This window comes from Rhyacophila brunnea, unplaced genomic scaffold (assembly GCF_057557595.1).
Source record: "Rhyacophila brunnea isolate RB1 unplaced genomic scaffold, BYU_Rbru_1.0 scaffold_10, whole genome shotgun sequence".
Lineage (NCBI taxonomy): Eukaryota > Metazoa > Arthropoda > Insecta > Trichoptera > Rhyacophilidae > Rhyacophila > Rhyacophila brunnea.
Genome location: NW_028232752.1, coordinates 19,322,258 through 19,343,739, shown reverse-complemented (window position 1 = coordinate 19,343,739; position 21,482 = coordinate 19,322,258). Strand labels below are relative to the sequence as shown.

The following is a 21,482-nucleotide window of genomic DNA, read 5'->3' as shown; positions in this document are numbered from 1 at the left end:
CGTCTTCAGAGCCCAAAGCCAAGGGTTACACGATATTGCTCAGTTATTCTGCGTTTCGGCTCGAGTGTTAGAGCGGAATGCAGAAACATTTGTCATAACTAAAATTTCCTTAGCAGAAAACACTATGCAGAAACACTGTCCTTAGTTAAGATCATTTTTATTGAAAATAATACCATATTTAAAAATTCTCCTTAGGTAAATTAGGTAAATTATTTTATAATTATTAAACGATGACAAAAATATGACAACTGCATTTTATAAATGCAATAACTATACATACATATTAATATTTAATTATAATACTCTTATGTTTCCGTTATAAGTCATTATACGTGATTACACAGGCACCACAAGATTTTTTTTTAACATGGTAACACTAGCATCAAGTGTCATTCTTCATCTGGTATTTTGTATTTCTGCGTGCTGGCGTATAAAAATAAAATAATATTCTGCAAGTACATGCCAAACGAATTAACACTATCAATATCCATATTGAGATACATTGTTAAATGAATTTGAGTGTATGGACTGTGTTATAGACATGCGAATTTATTTTGACAGCAGCTGTCAGTGGTAAATGGTAATACAGAAGGGGGCGTGTTCATAACAAAAGTAGTCTATGGTTAAGGATTCCTTAACTCTATACTCAGGATTGTCTATAGTTAAGTCATGCTTTTCGGCGACTTATTCTTAGGAACGAAATCTTAGATTGTGCATTCCGCTCTTAAGGTCTAACTACTAAGATAAAAATATTAAATTAAATCTTTTCAGATTAATCTCTTGAACACAATTGAGTCGCTTAGAATCATAACTCATAATCATATTCCAAAAATCAAGTTTTGAACTACACAAAAAACCACCAGAGTACTATTTTTTGTAATTAGAAGAAAATTATTGGGTGAGTCGATTTACATTATTTTTGAAAAATATATATAATACCCCTACGCTGCAGGCCTGCAGACATACATCATACTATAAGAAATAGAGCTCACTGATTGGTTGGAAAGGCCTTAGTGACAAAACTTACATTATTCTTTTGATTTATGACACCAACAGTGAACTTTGTAAACGATTTTCAGATGATTTAAAGTGACTTTTGATACCCAACTATTTTTCTGTATATAGATTAATACATATAGAATCACTTTCAAAATGTGAGTTACGACTCCAAGCGAGTCAATGTATAAATCAATCTAATGTGTGTTTGAATTTAACTACATGTGACTTAATCAATCATCATGACAGTGCACGGTATGAAGATAGTGCAGTTATAAATAAACTACACACACTGCAACTGATTATCTCTGCAGTCTGCATGGCAACAAGCCACGAATAATGACTCTGTCCCACATATGGGAGACGAAGCGTCATACTTGCATCCTTTGTCTGGTGTACTCCGTAAGACCTCATCACCGCGACTGCCGCGAAGGGCAGCGACCTGACGATAAACCCACCATTCACTAGTACGTTGAATCATACTAGTGTAATATATTACTTACATTCTGTTAATAGTTTTATGTCCACATTACACGCAGTAAAAAGCTGCGGCTTACAGATACGTATTATCTGTAACATGTTATTCCAAATTTATAGTACCTAGATGTTTACAGACGATGTTTTGTAACACCCGTAATTAACATTAAATAAACCCTGTGCCCGCGGAGTGTTATGGAATGGCGGGATCAACTTCTTATGTTTAAACCGGCTTCTAAGAATAATATAGTATAGATTATGTTTTAGACAATAACTTGTTAACAATCTGATTTGATAGAGTGATTTAATGCAATCGATGCGTATTTCTTTAAGCTTGAGTTAAAACTGAATTGAAAAGCTATTTCGATTATGTATAAAAACAAACTTGATTAATATTACGTATTACGTAAAAGTGGATACCTAAAAAACAATATCCGTCAGAAAGAAGTTTGACATAATGAGCGATAAAGTCCAGTCGTTTAAATTGATAAAAACAATGGTGTGATAAAACAAATCTTTATCAAATGCATTTTTAGACATTCAATATGCTGCTTATAAATACTTAATAAGATAGGCTCAAAATTGAGGGGTTATATATAATAGGAGTTATTTTCATGCACCCAAAGTATCAGGAATAAATGAGGCGTCTAATTCCAAAAAGCGATAAGTCCACATTTGATCAAAATCGAGAAGAAAATACGCACGTATTCTTTGTATAATTTTACACAATATGTATTGATCTATAAATTCCAAAATGCGACATAACCCTACGAAAAAAAATATTTTAAGTCTTGATTTATCACAAAAAGCGCCAAGTCCGTGTTTCATATTATTTAAAGCTTGGTTGATTTCGCGCGTGTTTAAAGGCCATATTCCATTGGCAGACGCACAGACCCAACCCGATCCAACGATCGACGCCAACCGTCGTCGCTAGCTATTTGCAATTACACGCAACGATTCAATCTCATTGGTCCTTGATTTGATTGGTTAAAATAATACTATTGTTGCTATTATTAAAAATATAGGTTGAGTGAAAACTAGATATTTCTTAGATTGTTGGCTACACTGAACGCATTCCCGCGCAATTTTACGTCAACAAAACTGAGCTGTCAGCTGTCAAACCTAGCGAGCATCAGATCTGTTAAAATTTATGCGGCCGTTTGACATTTATAGAAAGTTTGTATACTTATTGTTAATTTACATCATGAATAACTGGGCGAGCTTGAATCTCCAAACCAATTGAGTAATTCGAATATCGAAATCGAATAATCCAAAGACTAATTTATTGTAGCGAGTATGGCTATATTTCAACTGGCTCAGGCGGTCAGGACTCGCCGTAAACGAAAACACTGGGTCAAAAGTTGGCTAACTGAAGAACAGCGTGATCGCCATTGAATATGGCGGGTTTTTTTACGTTCCACACTATATCTTTGGCGTGTATTTATTCGACGAGGACTGTGTCCTCGGTGATACTCCATATATTATATTTTTTAAGTTTTCGCCATCTTGTAGTTGTTCAGTTGAAATCGACCAGTAGAATGAAATGAACGACCGTTTGCATGACTCAAGCGCATATTCGGCTATTTTCGTACGCTTTCGGCAATCTTCGCTTGATAATGAAAGGATCGCACGACGGATAATAGAAAATTTTCCACTTTCGACCCGATCGCTCACGATCCTTGAAAACCATAGAGAATAGAGTTTGACAGTCGTGGCAGACGATCGGGCCAGACGCAATCTGCCAATGGAATATGGGCTTAAGTCAACCAATAAGGGAACGTTCAATATTGAAAAAGGCATCTCCCATGCTGTAGCATCTGGTAAACTCATGAAACGGAAATATGTGCCTTATGCGGAATAAATTAAAAAGTGAGGTACAAGTAGCGCTATGTCCAATTTTATTTTGCCTATATTTATTACATTTACGAGTTTATCGGCTGAAATAAATTGCCATTTGGTTCTAATTTCGACATAGAATACAACGAAAAAATAGTCTCACGTTAAAACAAATAATTGAAGCTTGAAACATAATAACGTTGTTTCCCGAAAATATTGAATTGTGGACTTGTCGATTTTTGTAATTAGACGCCTCAAATTACTGATGATACTCAAGCAATGATGGGCTGCAAGAATGAATTCATGTATCCTTGCACGAGAAGTGAATCCTTCACGTAACTACTATTTGTATCATAATTGTATTATTATGGATCAAGAAGCATTATGTGCCAAAATATTATACTTTGAACATGTCATGAATGTCGCTAACAAAAATAATCAACAATATTCTAACAAATCCTTAATCAGATTTTTAAAGTTTTTGTAGTAAAAGACAATCCCTCACAAGCTGGCATTATTTTACATACAGATAGAAGATGGTTAAGACGATACATCAGTGAAACGGCAAATAATTTTCAACTATAGGCGCGACGAAATTGTGGACTCGCTGGCATTCGGAGAGCGAACGTCGAGGTGTGAATACGTCAATTTGTTTCGTGATGGCGACGGGGGTATTAATTCTTAAATCGTGTAAAGATGACTAAAAACGTTACCGATTTACATGAAAAAGAAAACATGTCAATGAATATTTTATTATTGTTACTAAGTAATAGAACATGGTGTGTAAAACTCCCACCTCCGCACCCGTTATGTATATGCAGCCATGTCATACGCGGCCGGCTAACATAACCCTTACGTGTGCCATATCAAAGAATTTAAGCCCTCATTTTGTCCCGAGCAGAGCCGCACGGGACTGGTGATGCAACCTTGCACCGAAGTGCGAATGCATGATGTTAATTTATATGGCAACTATCGGAGTGACTTTAATTTGAAGAGTCGCAAGGGGAGTCGAGAGTTAGTATCCCGCTCCCCGTACGCTCTGGCGAATTTAGTAAAGGCCGCAAAATTGGATTCGGTTGCCACCATGTCCGCGTGTCCTATTGGGCCCGAATGGGCTCGGACCCGGGCAAACAACTCCGCTCGTTCGGGGCCCATAAGTGAACATAAGTAATAGAACATACGTTAAAGTGCCCACCACCACCCGTCATATATGCACAACCGTGGATATGCACGGACGCTTAGAACAATAAACAGAACATTAAATGGACGCATGTTGGATTTATATGACAAATTATACTTCGTTCGGCATGTGTCATTTGCATCCGCGACCCGCAATCCGCGCATCACCTAGCCACGATCTTTATAGACCATGCCTCAGCTGAGGTATAGCCTTAATCATAGCGATAGGTAGGGGGGCCGCCCAAGATTTTTTGATGTTTTGGAAGAGATTAATAAATTTCTCAATTCAAAAGGTCTTAACAATTAGATAGCCATCAAAACTCCAGGGAAAAAATAAAAAAAATATAGCAAAAACAGTTAGCTCTATAATAACTTTCAAAGCTAATTTAGAGTTTTGGATAAATAATTTGGCGTAAAATTTTCTATGGATGACTATTTAAAAAAATGTAACACATAACACTCTCAATAGAAATCTTGATTTTTTTATAATACTAAATCTCAAATGTCGCAATAAAATTAAGAACCCCTGAAATAAACCAACTTGCAGACAGTTGTGTGTTTTATCAATATTTTTAAAATATGTATACAAATAACAGCATAAAGAAAAATCAGTGATTTGACAGCTTGTTCCGGTGGATAAATCAATTTTTAATTGTGCAGAATGATATAACTGTCTATGCTAAATCCATTACTTTGGTATGTTCACATGCATACCTACTGTTGCATACTGCATGCTTAAGTCGGGGTCACACTCACTGTAGCGTAACGTCATTTGATACAGTCTCGCTAATGTGCGTGAGACGGCGGTCAATGGCCATGATGCGATTGTGGTAATTTAACACATTTGTGTGGTCATGATTATGTTTTACTAAAACACGAATGTGTCACTATCAACTATATTATTTCAATATATATACGTTTTTAATATTATAGATATTTTGATAGATACACTCTGATATTTAATTTATTGAAAAAAGTACACTACGTACAAATAAAATATGTCCCTGTCTAAATCCATTGAATATTTTGCAAAAAACGACTACGATATTTTGGAAATCGGTAAAGATGGATACAGACATACCAACCTTAATCATTATATACCAACTTACTAGCAATCGCCTACGACTTTGTCCGCGTTAAATACTAAAAACCAAATTAAATCAGTGTACATTGTGTCAGAGTGTCATTTTTTGATGATTAACGTTTACTATTTTCGAAACAATAGATGTAAACCGCTCTAATAAGTTGAATGAACTACATTAAATTTCGAATAAATTTTCATTCGATTATTCTATCAGCATAGATCTAGGAATAAATTGCCAATCTAACAAGCCTGTGTTTAGAGTGGGCAAGGTAAACGTTAGTAACATACAGTAAACACAAAACAATGATTCGGCACGTGGATTGTATGCGTACGAATACGTGTACCGTTGTCAGCGCTACGGGCACATCGGCTACCAGGAAATTAGTACCTACCATTAGTAGGGCTCGGACATCCGCACGCATACAATCGACTAACCGAATTATTGTTTTGTTTTTACTGTACGTACTTACTTACAAATTAATTATTAACAGTGACAGATAATAGTAATAATATTTCACTTGTGTTATATTAAAACTAAAATTAAAATACACCACTTTTACTTTTTACTATCAAATAGCAAATTCCACACCACATTGTCTCCCATAAGGAGTAGTACCTGGCAGCTAGTTATCATTATCATTTATTCATGGCAACAGTGTATAATTGTAACATTTTTGATTGACTTATCATACTTTAAACATCAAAGACACTATTAAAAATATTTATCCATATCATTTTTTTGTCAAACATCATTTTGAGAAGAAGACATCAAAATTCTGTTTTTGAAAACAGTACATAATGTAGATTTTTTTATGATTTTACCGAGGCTTTGACTGCGACTCGCTGTCATATCGCCTCTTCTCGTCTGGAAGAGGATCCGCCGATCAGGCCCTCACTCCAATTCTGTTAAAGAACTTTACAATTATGCCAAGCTCTTCCGTCTTACCCACCGCCAGGACACCTTTCAATTCGTCGACATTCTCAAAGATATCCGCAATTCGGAGCTGTACTCTGTGTCGTTAATATTTAGAGCATTGTACTACTATATGTACAATGTCCTCCAAAATATCACATTCATCGCAGAGCTGCGAATCGCTTCTTCCCATGAGGGCATCAAATCTTTTACCCATCGTGTGTCCTGTTCTTAGCCTCAGTCAGTCAGCTTAAGCTCAGTTCTCTTCAAAGGAGACAATGACATTAATATGGACGAAGCATCTGGAAAAAATAATGACACTCACTTTTTTGTCGGGTCTGCCGAATGGCGTAATCTGTTCTAACGCCATTACAATACAGGTGATATTGCTATAAATTCCCAATACTTGTTGCCGGGTCTGCCAAATGGTTCGGTTATGCTTAAATGAACATTGACACTAGAAACACTGTTCTAACGCCATTACAATAAAGGTGATATTGCTATAAATTCCCGATGCGTGATATCGCATAATGGAAATTGCGTGACGTCTACTTATACACGTGCGAATATCGATATGCACGAATTTACTTGCCAGCTACTGTATTGAGTGCGTTGTCCATTAATAATGTCATTGAAAGGAGACTACACAAACCAGGGCACCAAGCGTGGGGGAGGTAGAATCGACTTACTCCATTTCTCATTTTCTAGGGATGCCCTGTGGTAGAATTTACAATCGCACATTTCATTTTGAAGGTAAATCTTCATCAACTTGTTATTGTAAGAATGCGTTATGATATATTGACTAAATAAAATATATTTTTGATGGTTACTGAGTCTAAAATATGCAATATGCCTAAGTAGCGTCCATCAATTCTGATAATGGAAATGTAAATAAATATCTTCACGAGACATATTTGTTGGTATAATTATTCTATTGTAATCAAATATTTTCTATCAAATGGATAGCGGGAATATAATATTATGTGAGATGAGTTAATACTAACAATATAACAAAAAAAAACTGAGTATTTTTCTACTAAATACTTACAATATATCGAGTAGCATAAATAAAACATTTTCACAATCTCTTTTAGCATGTTCCGGCTTTCACAGAGGAAATGAAAACCATTTTATTTATCAAGACAACTCTGCTGGCCACTTAATTGATCTGGTTTCTCTCCGTCGAAGCTCTAGCAACGAATTAGAAAGATAAGCGGTTTTACCGGCTTACGAATAACTACTTTATAGAGAGAAAACTATCTGTGAAACGTACAATTATTAGATCTTATCTAAGTCATAAAAGAAAATAGGAAAAGTTATTTCTTATAATAGAGATTATGGACCCGTCACTCAGTTGTCTGATTGATATGAATATTATATATTAAATATTCATATTATACATTTTTCAACTTGAACGCATATTATAATATATTCCTGAAGACAGTAAGGCGCCACAACTTAAACAAGGCCGTGCACGTACAAGTATTTAACATGTTTTATATTGTTTTCGTACTTTTTCATTTTAAATACGAGTATTTACTTATGCATAACCACCACCAATAATTTATATTACCAACAACATAACGAAATTTCATACCGTGATGGATCTTCAGGCACAGGTGCTACTGGAAGAGGAGTCTGTGGCGGAACCTCAAGTGTTGCCAGCGCCGCAGGAGTCATTTCCGGTGTCTCGAACCCCTCTATCCCAGTTTTTCCACCACTTGTGGCAAACTTCATTGTCCAAACCATCGGGGAAGTCTTTATCTCTCACAACACAACACTTCAGTATTCAAAAGGAGACACTAAATCTAGTGTCGAAATACTCCGTAACTGATCTTCATTCGTCTTGAATAACTAATCATCATGAACCGTTTAATAATTTCACTAAGAAATGTTACTATGTATACAGTTTTTTTCGTTTTATTCCCAAGAAGGATTTTTTTATATCAACACTAAACACTGGAAAGAGATAGGTAAAATATGTTAATTATTTTTATTAAATATATTTTTCACTCACGTCACGAAATTAGTGCTATCAGTAGGTACCCAATGTCACCGTCGTAATAATATGTCGGTAATACCAAGGCCGACTATATACAGGCCGTGTCACTGAATTTCGAATTACAGTGGTAGTGCTAGTTATTAGTTATCTTCGAATTCAATGCGGTAACCTGTTCGAAATAAATAAAGATTTTTGATTGCATATTTTGTTAAAATTATTACATTTTATTTTTAATTAAAACATGATTTGAGTCATCCTATGTCCACCCGTCATGTATACGCAGGAGCGATTTGTGCACGGCCGCCTTCTATGATGCTATAAACGTGTCAGAATGAAAAGATTTTCGCGTCACACTTCCTTGTCCCGAAACGAAGCTGTATGGGATTGGTGTAGCAAACCATGCACCTTGGTATTGAAAGATGGAGTTTAGTAAATAAATTTTGACTTGCTCCGCCGTCATTTATCTTTAGTGACATTAAGTGTCCTCTGTACTCGTGTACAGAAACTGTGCCGAAAGAGGGGTCAGGAGTTGAAAGTGATGAATCTCACGAGAAATCGGAATTATGCCATCCTCCATATGACGCAGAAAACTCTTCAAATGTCTCAAAGTTGACCTTGGTTAATATCAAGTCGGCGTGGCCAAAGCATCTGTACCAATTTTTCCATATTGCATTCTAAGTATGAACAATAACCAGCACTAAGATCAAAGTTTATAGTTTCTTTTCACGGCCTGACTATAGTGGGCCTTGAGTAATACGTATGAATTGATGTATTATTGTTATCGTGATTGATTGACCAAAGGAGAGCCGGTTCTATTTTTGTTTGAAATTCGAGTGTTTGTCTCAGTTGAGGCATGGTCTAAAAAGATCGTGACTAGGCGATGCGCGGATTGTGCAAATGACGCGTGCCAAACGAAATATAATTTGTAATATAAATCCAACATGCGTCCTTTAATTTTTTGTTTATTGTTCTATTAGTAACAATAATAATATATTCATTGACATGTTTTCTTTTTCAAGTAAATGGGTTAACGTTGTTTAGTCATCTTTACACTATTTAAGAATTAATACCCCTGTCGCCATCACGAAACAAATTGACGTGTTCACAGCTCGACGTTCTCTCTCCGATTGCCAGCTAGTCCAAAAGTTCGTCGCACCTATAGTTGAAAATTATTTGTCGTTTCACTGAAGTACCGTCTTTACAAGACGTGCTGCTCGCCAGCGAAAGCAGTAACATAAGCGATGTTGAATCCTTCGAACACAGTTACACGTAAGCGTCCGATTTAATGACGCAACTTCCCCAGACGTATTTATTTTCGGGGCAACAGAGCGTGGTGTAATCTTGAACCCCTTGCAATAAGTTAAAAATCAATCTCATAACCGTGTACCTATACTTATTATTATATAAATATGCTTTGTCGATTAACTAATATTATCAATTAAGTACATACCCCTCGAATCGAAATCAAGTCGAGTTTTCTGCCAACTGTTCGGCATTATTAAATTTTGATTCCTCGTAAACCCTTCGAAAATCAAAATTGAGCATTGTAGGAATAACAGAGATATTAAATTATGTTACTTCTTAAGTATATACTCTATATCAGCGGTCTCCAACTTTTTGGACCTCGCAGACCACTAAACTCAAAATCTTCAATCCCACGGACCACTACCATATATTTTCCACACTTGTTAAAAATTCTATATGTCAATATAATGATAAAAGAATTATAATAAACAAACTTATTAACACAGATATTCATTACGGAAAATGCAAAAAAAAATAATCCATACAATTATTAAATTAATATGAATTATACGTAGAAAACATGAAAAAATCGAGCGTTTCTACTTTAGTGGTGTGTCGACATCGGCCGTTTCCAAGAATTACAAATAATAACATCAGTGTGTAGATATTTGCATCTTATTTAATCCCGAACAGCAAACTTTATTCAATTCATTTCTTCTTTAATGCATTGAATATGGACTGACGACGTAATAAGGCTAAAATTGCAAAAAAAAAAAAATTATATTCAGTATATTTCTGTATATTATAAAAAAAATTGCAAATATTTTCAAATTACTCTGCGGACCACCAAAATTCTCTTACGGACCACCGGTTGGGGACCGCTGCTCTATATTACGTAGGTATACGAAATTGATTTGCAATTGAAAATTATCGAAGGATCAACCGGGCATGGCATTCGATCAGAAACCATTTAATCAACATCATACCTACTATTGTCTGCTATATATTGTGTTCCTATATTATATATATCGATTTATTCGCAATGTCAAACGAACATACTATAAGTAAGTACATTGTAATGACAATGAGAAAATGCTTTTATTAAATAATATAGGTAACATACAGGGATCTAAATTAATATTGGAGTTATAATGGTTTTGTGTCCGGAAATTTGTACGTATCGTCGGCCTACTATGCAAACCTTCTATGTCTGTTTTATGTAAGTACCTAAATGTTCAGGAGAGAGTAAAAACATAATATTTATTACATTTATTTTATAAGTAAAAAAAATTAAAATGTATGATTTATATCAAAAAAGAGTGAATTTTAAATCAATGACATTAATATGGACGAATCATCTGGAAAAGAAAATGACACTCACTTTATTGTCGGGTCTGCCGAATGGCTTAATCTGTTCTAACGCCATTACAATAAAAGTGATATTGCTATAAATTCCTGATGCTTTTTGTTGGGTATGCCGAATGGTTCGGTTCGAACGGGTTCGCTCAAATGATCATCAAAAACATAAACAGAAATTGACATCAGAAACACTGCTCTAACGCCATTGCAATAAAGGTCATATTGCTATAAATTCCCGATGCGTGATATCGCATAATGGAAATTGCGTGACGTCTACCTATACATGCGAATACGCGAATTTACTTGCTAGCTACTGTATTGAGTGCGTCGTCCATTAATATAATGTCATTGATTTTAAATATTATCGTAGAAAAAAAAATATTTAGAAAAGAAACTATACGTTTTAACTCTCTCCTGAACATTTACTTAGATAAAACAGACATAGAAGGTTTGCATAGTAGGCCGACGGTATGCTGTTGTCCGTATCATAGTTTATCGTAGATTGCCGTATAGTAATGAGATCAAATTAATTTATAAAAAAAAAACACTTAAAAATACGTAGCTAATAAAAACCACCGGAGTACAAGGGAAAGACAGAAGAAAATGAGTAGGGAATTAAAATATTAGAAATACAATCATATCGTATACATTTATATAAAACTCTTTTAGATACTAGTAAGTATCAAGACCACATCAAATTTATGTACTTATTGAGTCTGCAATGCTCCACTAACAACGCGTTATTTTTTATCTTAATACTACACGACCATCTCATTCCGGTATGACAACTCACTGTGAACTATGCCACGGCGAAATGTAATACCTACGATTTACATGTAAATAATGTTAGATAAGTGTATATGATTATAAAGGCAAACATGATTTCAAAACTACAAATTATTGTCTAAAACATTATAGATGTCATCTGTGATCTGACTTCAAAGCTTGAAATGCAGAAAAAAAAGATTTTTTTTTAAATAGTCTTGAAATGTATACATATTTTGTTTTCATCCTAGTTGAAAGTATTGCGTTATTTTACTACTTCGATAAAAAAGGGGAGTAGGACAGTTCACCACCATGGCGTTGATTTAATAAAGCAGTTTGAACTTAGTCATACGGGTTGTGACAACCGTACGGCTGCGACGTTGTGTTGTGAAATCCAACGGAAAACACTGCAATAACATCGTAGGTACTCAAATTTTCATAATATGTCTGATGATTAATAATTAGCAAATTATTAGTATGCAAAAAAGCCCGAAAAAATGTACTGACTAATTAATGATAATTGCGTCACATAAAGCGCAAATTAACTGAGCCTCTTTTTGTATTTTTTTTAATAAAATTGTCTTTACAATATTAACATTATATTTTTTATTATTATTTATTAAGGAAACAAACAGTTACATATTGATTACAAAAATTTAAAATATAATAATGAATAGTTATTGCAACCAGCAAAGTTTCCATGTATACATTATAATATGGTTAAGCCTAACAAGATAGAGATTAAGAATAACATAAATATAAAGAAATTACATAAGAAAATTACCTGAGAAAAATGAGGAAGAATAATGAATAATTAAATATATATCTAGGTATACAAAATTTTGGAGATAGCGCGTTTAAATGAAATAGGTGAATTATTAAAAGGATCAACGGCGGAGAAATACATATTATAATTTAAACAAGAGCGCCGAATAAAAGAGTTTTGTGCATAATTAGAACCGCTACGACTGATATGGTACAAAGTTTGGTTTCGCGTAAATTTTGATGGACAATGGAAACCCACCCTTTCGAGTAGGTTTGGCGAGTCAACAAAATCATTGATAATTTTAAAAAGAAAATATTGATCAGATATAGAACGTCGACTTTCCAAAGATGGTACCATAAAAGTTGCAGTGGTCGAAATTGAATTAGATAAATCATAACAGTAAACTCTAAAATTGACGTACTTATGAATATGCTAATTCGATGTTATTAAATGTGATTAATAATCATTGATATAATCAAATTCAAATATTTACAAAATGTGTCATAGCTTAGAAGAGCCTCACGTCTACACGTCCTCATGTCTATACAACATTAATTCTTTAACAATATGTACATTATTGTTCATTAAAAAAAATATATGTGATGCTTTATTGTAGATTAAAAATATCAATAATGATAAAAACATTAATAATAAAATTTTCTATCAGGTTTTATCAGGTATCAAGATCTTCGTATTGGAGTAGGAAAGTGTATTAAATGAATTAAAATAGAAGTACTCCAAAATCAATCACTCGTTATCACCAGGGATAAAAACTGGGGCACAATATTTAATACAGTGGCAACTAGTTTTAAAAAATCAATAACATGTCATTCGATTTCAATGTGATGATAATAATAACCTATTCGGAAAATATACACTTTTTTAAAGGTTTTCAGAAGAAAAATCAACCAAATTAAAAATCGTTTAGTTTTTTTAAAAGATCACCGACAAAAACCCTCGTACTTTAAATTGGCCTTGCGTAAAAACTCATAGGTAAACCTAGGAAATTTGTATGTGGTAAAAAACATGTTTTGTGACAACTTTAGCCAGGTCGCACATAGAAAATCGTTTTGATTGGTCATAAATCAAAACCGCCTGCAATGTTGCGTACAGACAAGATCATGCCGGGATACTGACGTCACGTGGCTAGCCGAAATGAACGAAAAAGTAGTTTCTGTAAATGCGGCGATGCAATATTTTACAACGTTTTTATTAGCTCGTATTCTTATTTGTCCGGTACAAATCTTGCAATCGATTTTTAACTAACTTCCCGACTAGCTAGACATTTGAAACTTTGAGAATATATCAGAACAGGATACCAATGCATTCTTTTAATACTTTTAGCCATCTTTAAGTAGAATTGAATTCATTTACAGTTAATTCTGTTTTGTATGAAAAGTTATTTCGGAAGAAATCCGTAATCCAATCCACTATCATTGGTTGCTAAGTGGGTGGTCCTAACAACTAAATTATTAATAGATATATACGTGCGTTACTATGGAAATCAAAATGACATATCAGTATTATATATTAGTTTGTTTGTTTGATTTTTATTTACTTACTTCATATCAAGTACAAGTTTGAGCTCAATATGCTCAATTCAACAGAAAATTTAAAAACGTTGTATATAAAAAGTTCTTTTTTTCTTGTAATTATTTATATTTTACCTGTGCCCCGTGTCGAGTGAGGCATTACGCGACAAGCAGATTCTTTTTTCTACATCACACCGACGCATTTGCGGCAGGACATTAAGTTGCATGTGTTTTGTGAATGACAACAAAATTACATTGACAAATTCGAGCTTATATTATTAAACGCGACCGGGCTTAAAGCTAGAGCCGTTCTGAAAAAAACGTTAGATTTAATACCACACGCCATATTGTATCATGCCACATGCGATTTTTACAGGCTATATATTAATTACCAAGGTGCTAAAAAATACTTAATCTGCTAAGAGAAATGAGAAATTGGCAACGAATACTGGTGGATCAGAAAATGGAATGGGGGAAGACCACGTCCTAGATAAATGGTAGCAGTCATCAACTGGAAGACCAAGCATAATAGAGTCCAGCTAGGAATAAAGCACCAGAAAAGAAGAAAAAGAATTTAACAGGTTTATTATGTAGCAGATGTAATTCATAATTAATTAGTAATCTGATATCTTCGTAAAGCCGTGTAACTCGCATTATAAACGTGCATATTTTTGCAAAAAAAAATGTAATTATCCAGTCGAAAGACGCTAGTACAATAATAGAATCCCGTTATTTATTGGCGTAGGTCAGTTTGCTTCAGAGTACTAACAATAATTATGAGTAATATTGCATTTCAAAAAGTGGGCAGGTCTAGACTTGGAACAGACGTCGAAATATTTCGCAGACAAATTCATTTATAATAGATATATTATGTTCTATGTAGTATTTACAATATTTACATGGAAAATTCCATTTTCACAGCAATATAATATTTAAAAGTACCTAAGAAGATAATATGATTTGGTTTTACTTCTATATTCTTACACCATTTTTATTGTTTAATATAATATGATTATAATGAACATCAGAATTATCTAACAAACTGAAGGCAAACTAAAGCTGGATACATTAGGAATCGACGAGTAGAACAGCCGTTGCGTGTCGCTCGTATCGGTCTGGTGTGCTAGTGATTTTTGGGATGCCTGCGTAGAATTCCTTTATTCCCCAATTTGTCAGGAGTAAAATTCAATGATTTATTAGATATACCTACCTAAATAACTTGATAATTCCTACTACATTTTACGTATGTTTTAAACACAGTATTACTACGTAATGCCCAGTCCAAAACAATGTACATTTGTGCGTGAACACATTATATAATATTTAACATTCGGTTAGTATTTATCCCAACACAAGTGTAGCTATCAAATTTAATGCAGTTTGAACAGTTTATGTCATACAGATGTGCGCGCTTTAAACAAAACAACATTGTAAGAGACCACGTGTCGCCACTTCCGGTGAAACAATCATTTTTTTACCCCAGCATTTGTTGGTTTGTTTATATTTTTCACGTGTTTTCTATCCGCAGCAGACATTCTAAATGTTTGACACAAATGTTCGAAAATAGTTTTTATACAACTTTCAAACAGATTTTACAGAATATTCATTTGTTCACGCACGTGTGTATTTTGGTTTGGATTAGAGGTTCCCACGATATCATAAGCCGACACGTTATCTCTCGTCCATCGTAAGTGTGCAACATACGTAGGTATATATGTATATTCAGGTAAGCAGGTCATACGTTGCATAGGGGCGGCCTTTTATAAAGGGCGGAGAAAGAAGGAACGAATATAAATATTATAATTTTTTGAGAGCAGTGGTGGTTTTCCATGAAGCAGGCGATGCGGTCGCTTCATTAGAAAGTACCGACATCCTAGTTTAAAAAATAATGGAAGCATAAAAAATCCTAACATAACTATTGTTGTATTATAATACTCATTGTAATATGTTATATTCTAATGTTGGTTTATCGTAAAATCTTCACAAAGGTGCCTACAAACCTGTCAGAGCCACAGGCCTCTACATACTTCAAACTACCACTGTTTGAGAGTAGGTTTCGTGGAAATTGTTTAATTATCAGTATATGTTGTGTAGGTATGACAATTTAAAGATATTTGTTGTATTTGTCTGTTTAAGATAGCCTAAAATAGTTATATGGGTAAATAGGTACCTTTTTTTCAGACAATTTGAAACTAAATAATTACAAGATAAAAAGAACTTTTTATATACAACGTTTTTAAAATTTATGTTGAATCATAATATAAACTTGACTTGACTAGCTTAAACGATCAAAAAAATTTGTACTTGATAGAAATAATACTGAAATGTCATAATGATTTCCATAGTAACGCACGTATATATTAATATTAATAATTAATTGCTAGGACCCACTTAGCAACCAATAATAGTTTTACTTTTTACGGATTTCTTCCGAAATAACTTTTCATACAAAACAAAATTAACTGAAAATGAAATCAATTCTACTTAAAGATGGCTAAAAGTATTAAATAAATGCATTGGCATCGTGTTCTGATATATTCTGAAAGTTTCAAATGTCTAGCTAGTCGGAAAGTTAGTTAAAAATCGATTGCAAGATTTGTACCGGACAAACAACCACCGGACAAATAAGAATACGACCTAAGAAAAACGTTGTAAGAATGAAAGGGGGTGGCATTAAGGTATGCATTTTGTCTAGGGACGTTAATCTATAAACTTACTATCGGCACATTTCGACAAGCCTGTCAAAATCAAACAAATGAATATCAAAATGGCGTAACTTCGGGCAACCTGTTGAATGCCTACCGCAGTATCGATTGTGGTAGCATGATGCAACACAGATATGGAGTAAACCGCACGGTTCAACGCCTATAGGAAGAGGTGATGGATTTTAATGTCCCTGGTGCAGTGAACTTGCCGCAACAAGTTCGCTTACAACAACCGGTTCGACAAGTAGCTTCTACCTAAAGTGCATCCGATACGCACCAACACTATTGCATTACCAGTGATGCAGGTAGGTGCATCTATTATAATATTCGACCAAAATAATTGAGAATCATTTCTGTGCCGTAGGCAATTATTGTAAATGAAGATGAGAAACTAAAAGAAAATTAATAGGTACAGCTTAAAAGTATATAAGTAATAAAAAAAATACAAACGTCCATTTATGTTTGTAGATTCTTCAATTAATGTTATTCAAGTGTTTCATTCGCGTGCTAGGCTCCAATAGGTGGGCCATGTAGCAAGAATGGACGGTGCTCAACCGCCGTCGGGAATCCTGGATACCAGACCAGACCCAGACTTCGGTGGTTGGACGGTTTTAACGGAGATGCTAAAGCGGCCGGCATAAACACCTAAACCGGCTCTCACATCTAAACTCGCCTCGTCTGCCGCACAGCCATAAATCAAACCTTTCAAGAACGTCGATCCGGTGTTGCATATGAATACCGCGCAGATCTACCTAGCGACAGTCGCACGTAACCTTCGTAACGTATCGACGTTTGGATGCGGCGATCGGCGAACAGGTATATGAATGACCAATTCGTAGGTGTTTCTATGCATCCTAGCGTCATCGGCGCGCAACTTGTCAATTGCAACAGCAAATGTTTTTTTTTCAAACTAAACAGTCGCATTCGATTAATCTGCGGAGCTCCGTTTGGCAACGTTTGCTTTGTTAATAACAATGACGTATTCGACACGTTGCAGACAAGGCGAGCTTAGATGTGATAGCCGGCTATACAGGACACTGGCCCAGGATAGGTGGAGATGAGTAAATTTCTTGGAGGAGTCTAAGACCCGCCATGGGTTGTTGGGCCACTTATGGTGATGAGATATTTCAAATGTCATATCAAAAAAAATATCAAAAATTTGTAGTAAAGAGTATCATGGTGGACCTTCGAGGTAGGAAGCGGAAGTTTGGCAAACGGGGACTTTTATGGGGCGGTCCAGATACCTATTTCGATGTTTATGAAATTTGGGAAGTTCGGCCTGTAGTTACTCCGTACTAACAATCGATTCAAATTTAAAGCTTAAATAATTACAAAATAAAAAGAACTTTTTATATATAATGTTTTTAAATTCTGTTGAACCATATAAACTTGACTTGACTATCTTAAACGGTCAAAAAAATTTGTACTTGACATGTCATATTGATTTCGATAGTAACGCACGTATATATTAATAATTTAGTTGCTAGGACCCCAGACCCCTTGCAACCGATAATGGTGTCGAAATAACTTTTCATACAAAACAGAATTAACTGAAAATGAATTCAATTCTACTTAAAGATTGCTAAAAGTATTAAAGAATGAATGCATTGGCATCGTGTTCTGATATACTTATTCTAAAAGTGTCAAATGTCTAGCTAGTCGGGAAGTTAGTTAAAAATCGATTGCAAGATTTGTACCGGAGAAAGAACCACCGGACGAATAAGAATACGAGCTAAGAAAAACGTTGTAAAAAGGAATCAACCCTCATATAAAAATAAGAGATAAATTTAAATAAACATCTAATTCAGTAGGTATGCAAATTAATACACGCTTTTCAAACGAACTAGAATTTCTGCCGTAATTTTAGTAATGAAGTAGTTAGTTCAAAAACTAATTTATTGTATATTTTATTAAAAAATACGCATTAGGCCACGCATATATTCTCGACTAGACTACAGGGGGAAAAGGTCTGCACGCTTTCTAGTTATAAGTTATAACAGAATAATAAAACATTTATGATAATAAATTTCTTATTACAAAGTTACTAAAGTTCTAACAACCGTACCTACTTATTTCTTGTTTGTTTGGTACAAGAAAATCGCATTAAGCATGCCAAAAAAAACGACGCGTGATTAAGTATGCTAATTTAACAACGAAACCTTGAAAAAATCTTCTTTTATCAGTACTTAGAGGTGAGTACTAAAAATAGAATTGTCTAATATTCATATTTATTTAGTCATATGTACCTACATACTGCGTAGTTAATTTAGGTACAGAATCCATCAATATCGGATATGTTGAAGGAAAAAATTTTCTATGCAGAGTATGATTAAGTAAATGAGTGTGGTTCACCACGAGAGGTGCCCTGGTTTGTAGAGTCTTCTTTGACGAGGAATGAACTTAAGTTAATACTGAGGCTAAGAACAGGGCACACCATGGGCAAAAGATTTGATGTCCTCATGGGAAGAAGCGAATCGCAGCTCTGCGATGAATGTCATGTTTTAGAGGACATTGTACATATAGCTCTGCAATGCCCCAAATATGAAATTCACAGAGTACAGCTGCGAATTGCGGTTATCTTTGAGAATGTCGACGGATTGAAGGGTGTCCTGGCGGTGGGTAAGACGGAAGAGCTAGGCAAAATTGTAAAGTTATTTAACAGAATAGGAGTGAGGACCTGATCGACGGATCACCTTCTAGAAGAGAAGAGGTGATATGACAGCGAGTCGCAGTCACTGCCTCGGTAAAATCACAACAACAAAAAAAACAAATGAGTGTAGATAAGAGAAAATGTATTGAGGCTTATAATTAAAAATTAGGTGTTAGTTATTTCAGATTGAATGTAGTAAACTTTGCACGGTTGCCTAAATGCGGATGCATTTATAAAAAAATCTCAATCATTTCAATACGATTTTAGATTTACTCAATCAGTCAAATTCATAATTTATTCAATGTGCAAAATTAGAATCTCAATACTATCCTAGAAAACGTTATACCTAGTGAATTTTTGTATGACCATTACAATCACAAATTATCTTCGAATCATACAGGAATCAAAGCATTGACATTATAATTCAAATACAGCTACTAATTATCTCACTAGGGCTATTCTAAATAGTTGACACGGATATCACTCCATATAGTCGAAATTCCATAAATAAGGCGACTATCTATAATAATTGTTAACACACAGCATTATGTCTTACTTGGTTCCAAATTTCATGTGGTTTTCGTGGGATTTTAATGTGGTGGTTTCCCGTTGCCCTCCACATCGCAATATTGAAACCGTTCATAATGTTTTCATTATCGCCTTCAAGTGTCTGCTCTAAGGCTGTTCCAATCCCCTTGATCACCACCCTTAGTCAGTACTGAAGAAATTGCTGCCTTCCTCCAGTGGATCCCTCTTAGTCTGGCTCCTCATTGGTCGCTCAAAGGATGGCGAAATTTAAATGTGGTCACGATCCTCAGCCATGAGTGCACGACTAAGAAGAAGGTTCCAACGGAAAATATTTTTTTATTACCCAGTATATTTATTATATAAACTATTTTGTGACTTGTGACTGCATTTAAAAAAGTAATTAACCTGTCGTAAATAAATTATTTCTTACTGTGTAAGTATTTTTTTCTACACAAAGTGTACCTACACCATAAATTATGTAGTGCTTTAATCAAACTAATGCAATGATTATTGTATTTACAATGAACTCTTCCTTTAATAAAACAGTTAAATATTTAACAACGCTAATTACAATAAATAACGTTGCATTGAAGAAATAAAAACAGCTGGTAAACGCTATAAGTTCAAATACGAATATGTATATTATAAATCTAATACAATAAAATAATTGCAATGCATTTTTTTTCATTTTCCTTGACCGTCACAGTATTTATACCCGTACCCGCATACTATATTAAAATGTTATCGGAGACGAACGGTAAATGTGAAACGTGTCATTGGCCCCTACTGACGACTTGTTAAGTAAACAAGTAACCACATACATTGACTAGTTACTCATGCCATGCTTTTTCGAATATTATACTCCTTTTATTGAAGACATCTGTATAATTATGAAATATGGAATTCTATCAACAAACAGAACAGGATATAATAGAACATGCATAAACAGCACACCGATAAACAGAAGCTGCTAGGTACCTATATTCCGTGTAGTGACTAGGTACAACGAAATAATGAGTTTAATTATTTTGTTTATCAAAGATCAACATCAGATCAAGATTATCATAATCAAGCAGATAAATTGCGGTTTTTACGCCGAATGGCCAACATGTAGTGATTATATAATATATTATATTAAATATTTATTTTATAAACTTAAGTTTTATAAGTATTTAATTAATAAATAGATATGACAAAAATGAATATTTTCTTTTTCCATTCGACATTTCACCGTGAGCTATCTTACCGGAAAGAGATGGCCACCGTGGGGAAGGGTGATGGTAGGCCGTAGTGATCCGACATGAATAGTGCACATCAAACTTTATTAGACATACTTCTTTGTTTTCATTGAACTAATAATATAAATTACGAATGTCGTTATGTAGTCTTTAAAATTCAATTGAACACTTCCTAAACCTAAGACATAAAGCCCACCAAAAAAGCGT

The 21,482-nt window shown here is 34.4% G+C and overlaps 2 protein-coding genes across 8 annotated transcripts in view; both read right to left on the bottom strand.

The window, feature by feature from the left end:
* LOC147078961 (uncharacterized) overlaps positions 1–21,482 on the bottom strand; it is a 799,973-nt gene that overhangs the window by 160,999 nt on the left and 617,492 nt on the right. The window lies entirely within an intron of this gene.
* LOC147078981 (uncharacterized) overlaps positions 1–21,482 on the bottom strand; it is a 228,723-nt gene that overhangs the window by 81,855 nt on the left and 125,386 nt on the right. For 2 of the 7 annotated variants that reach the window (XM_085952078.1, XM_085952087.1), the window contains exon 2: positions 8,083–8,444. The exons of the other annotated variants lie outside the window; for them this stretch is intronic. In XM_085952078.1, the coding sequence (XP_085808204.1) occupies positions 8,083–8,234 (152 nt within the window). In that variant the 5' untranslated portion in view covers positions 8,235–8,444. The remainder of the gene's footprint in view (positions 1–8,082; positions 8,445–21,482) is intronic. 7 annotated transcript variants of the gene reach the window in all.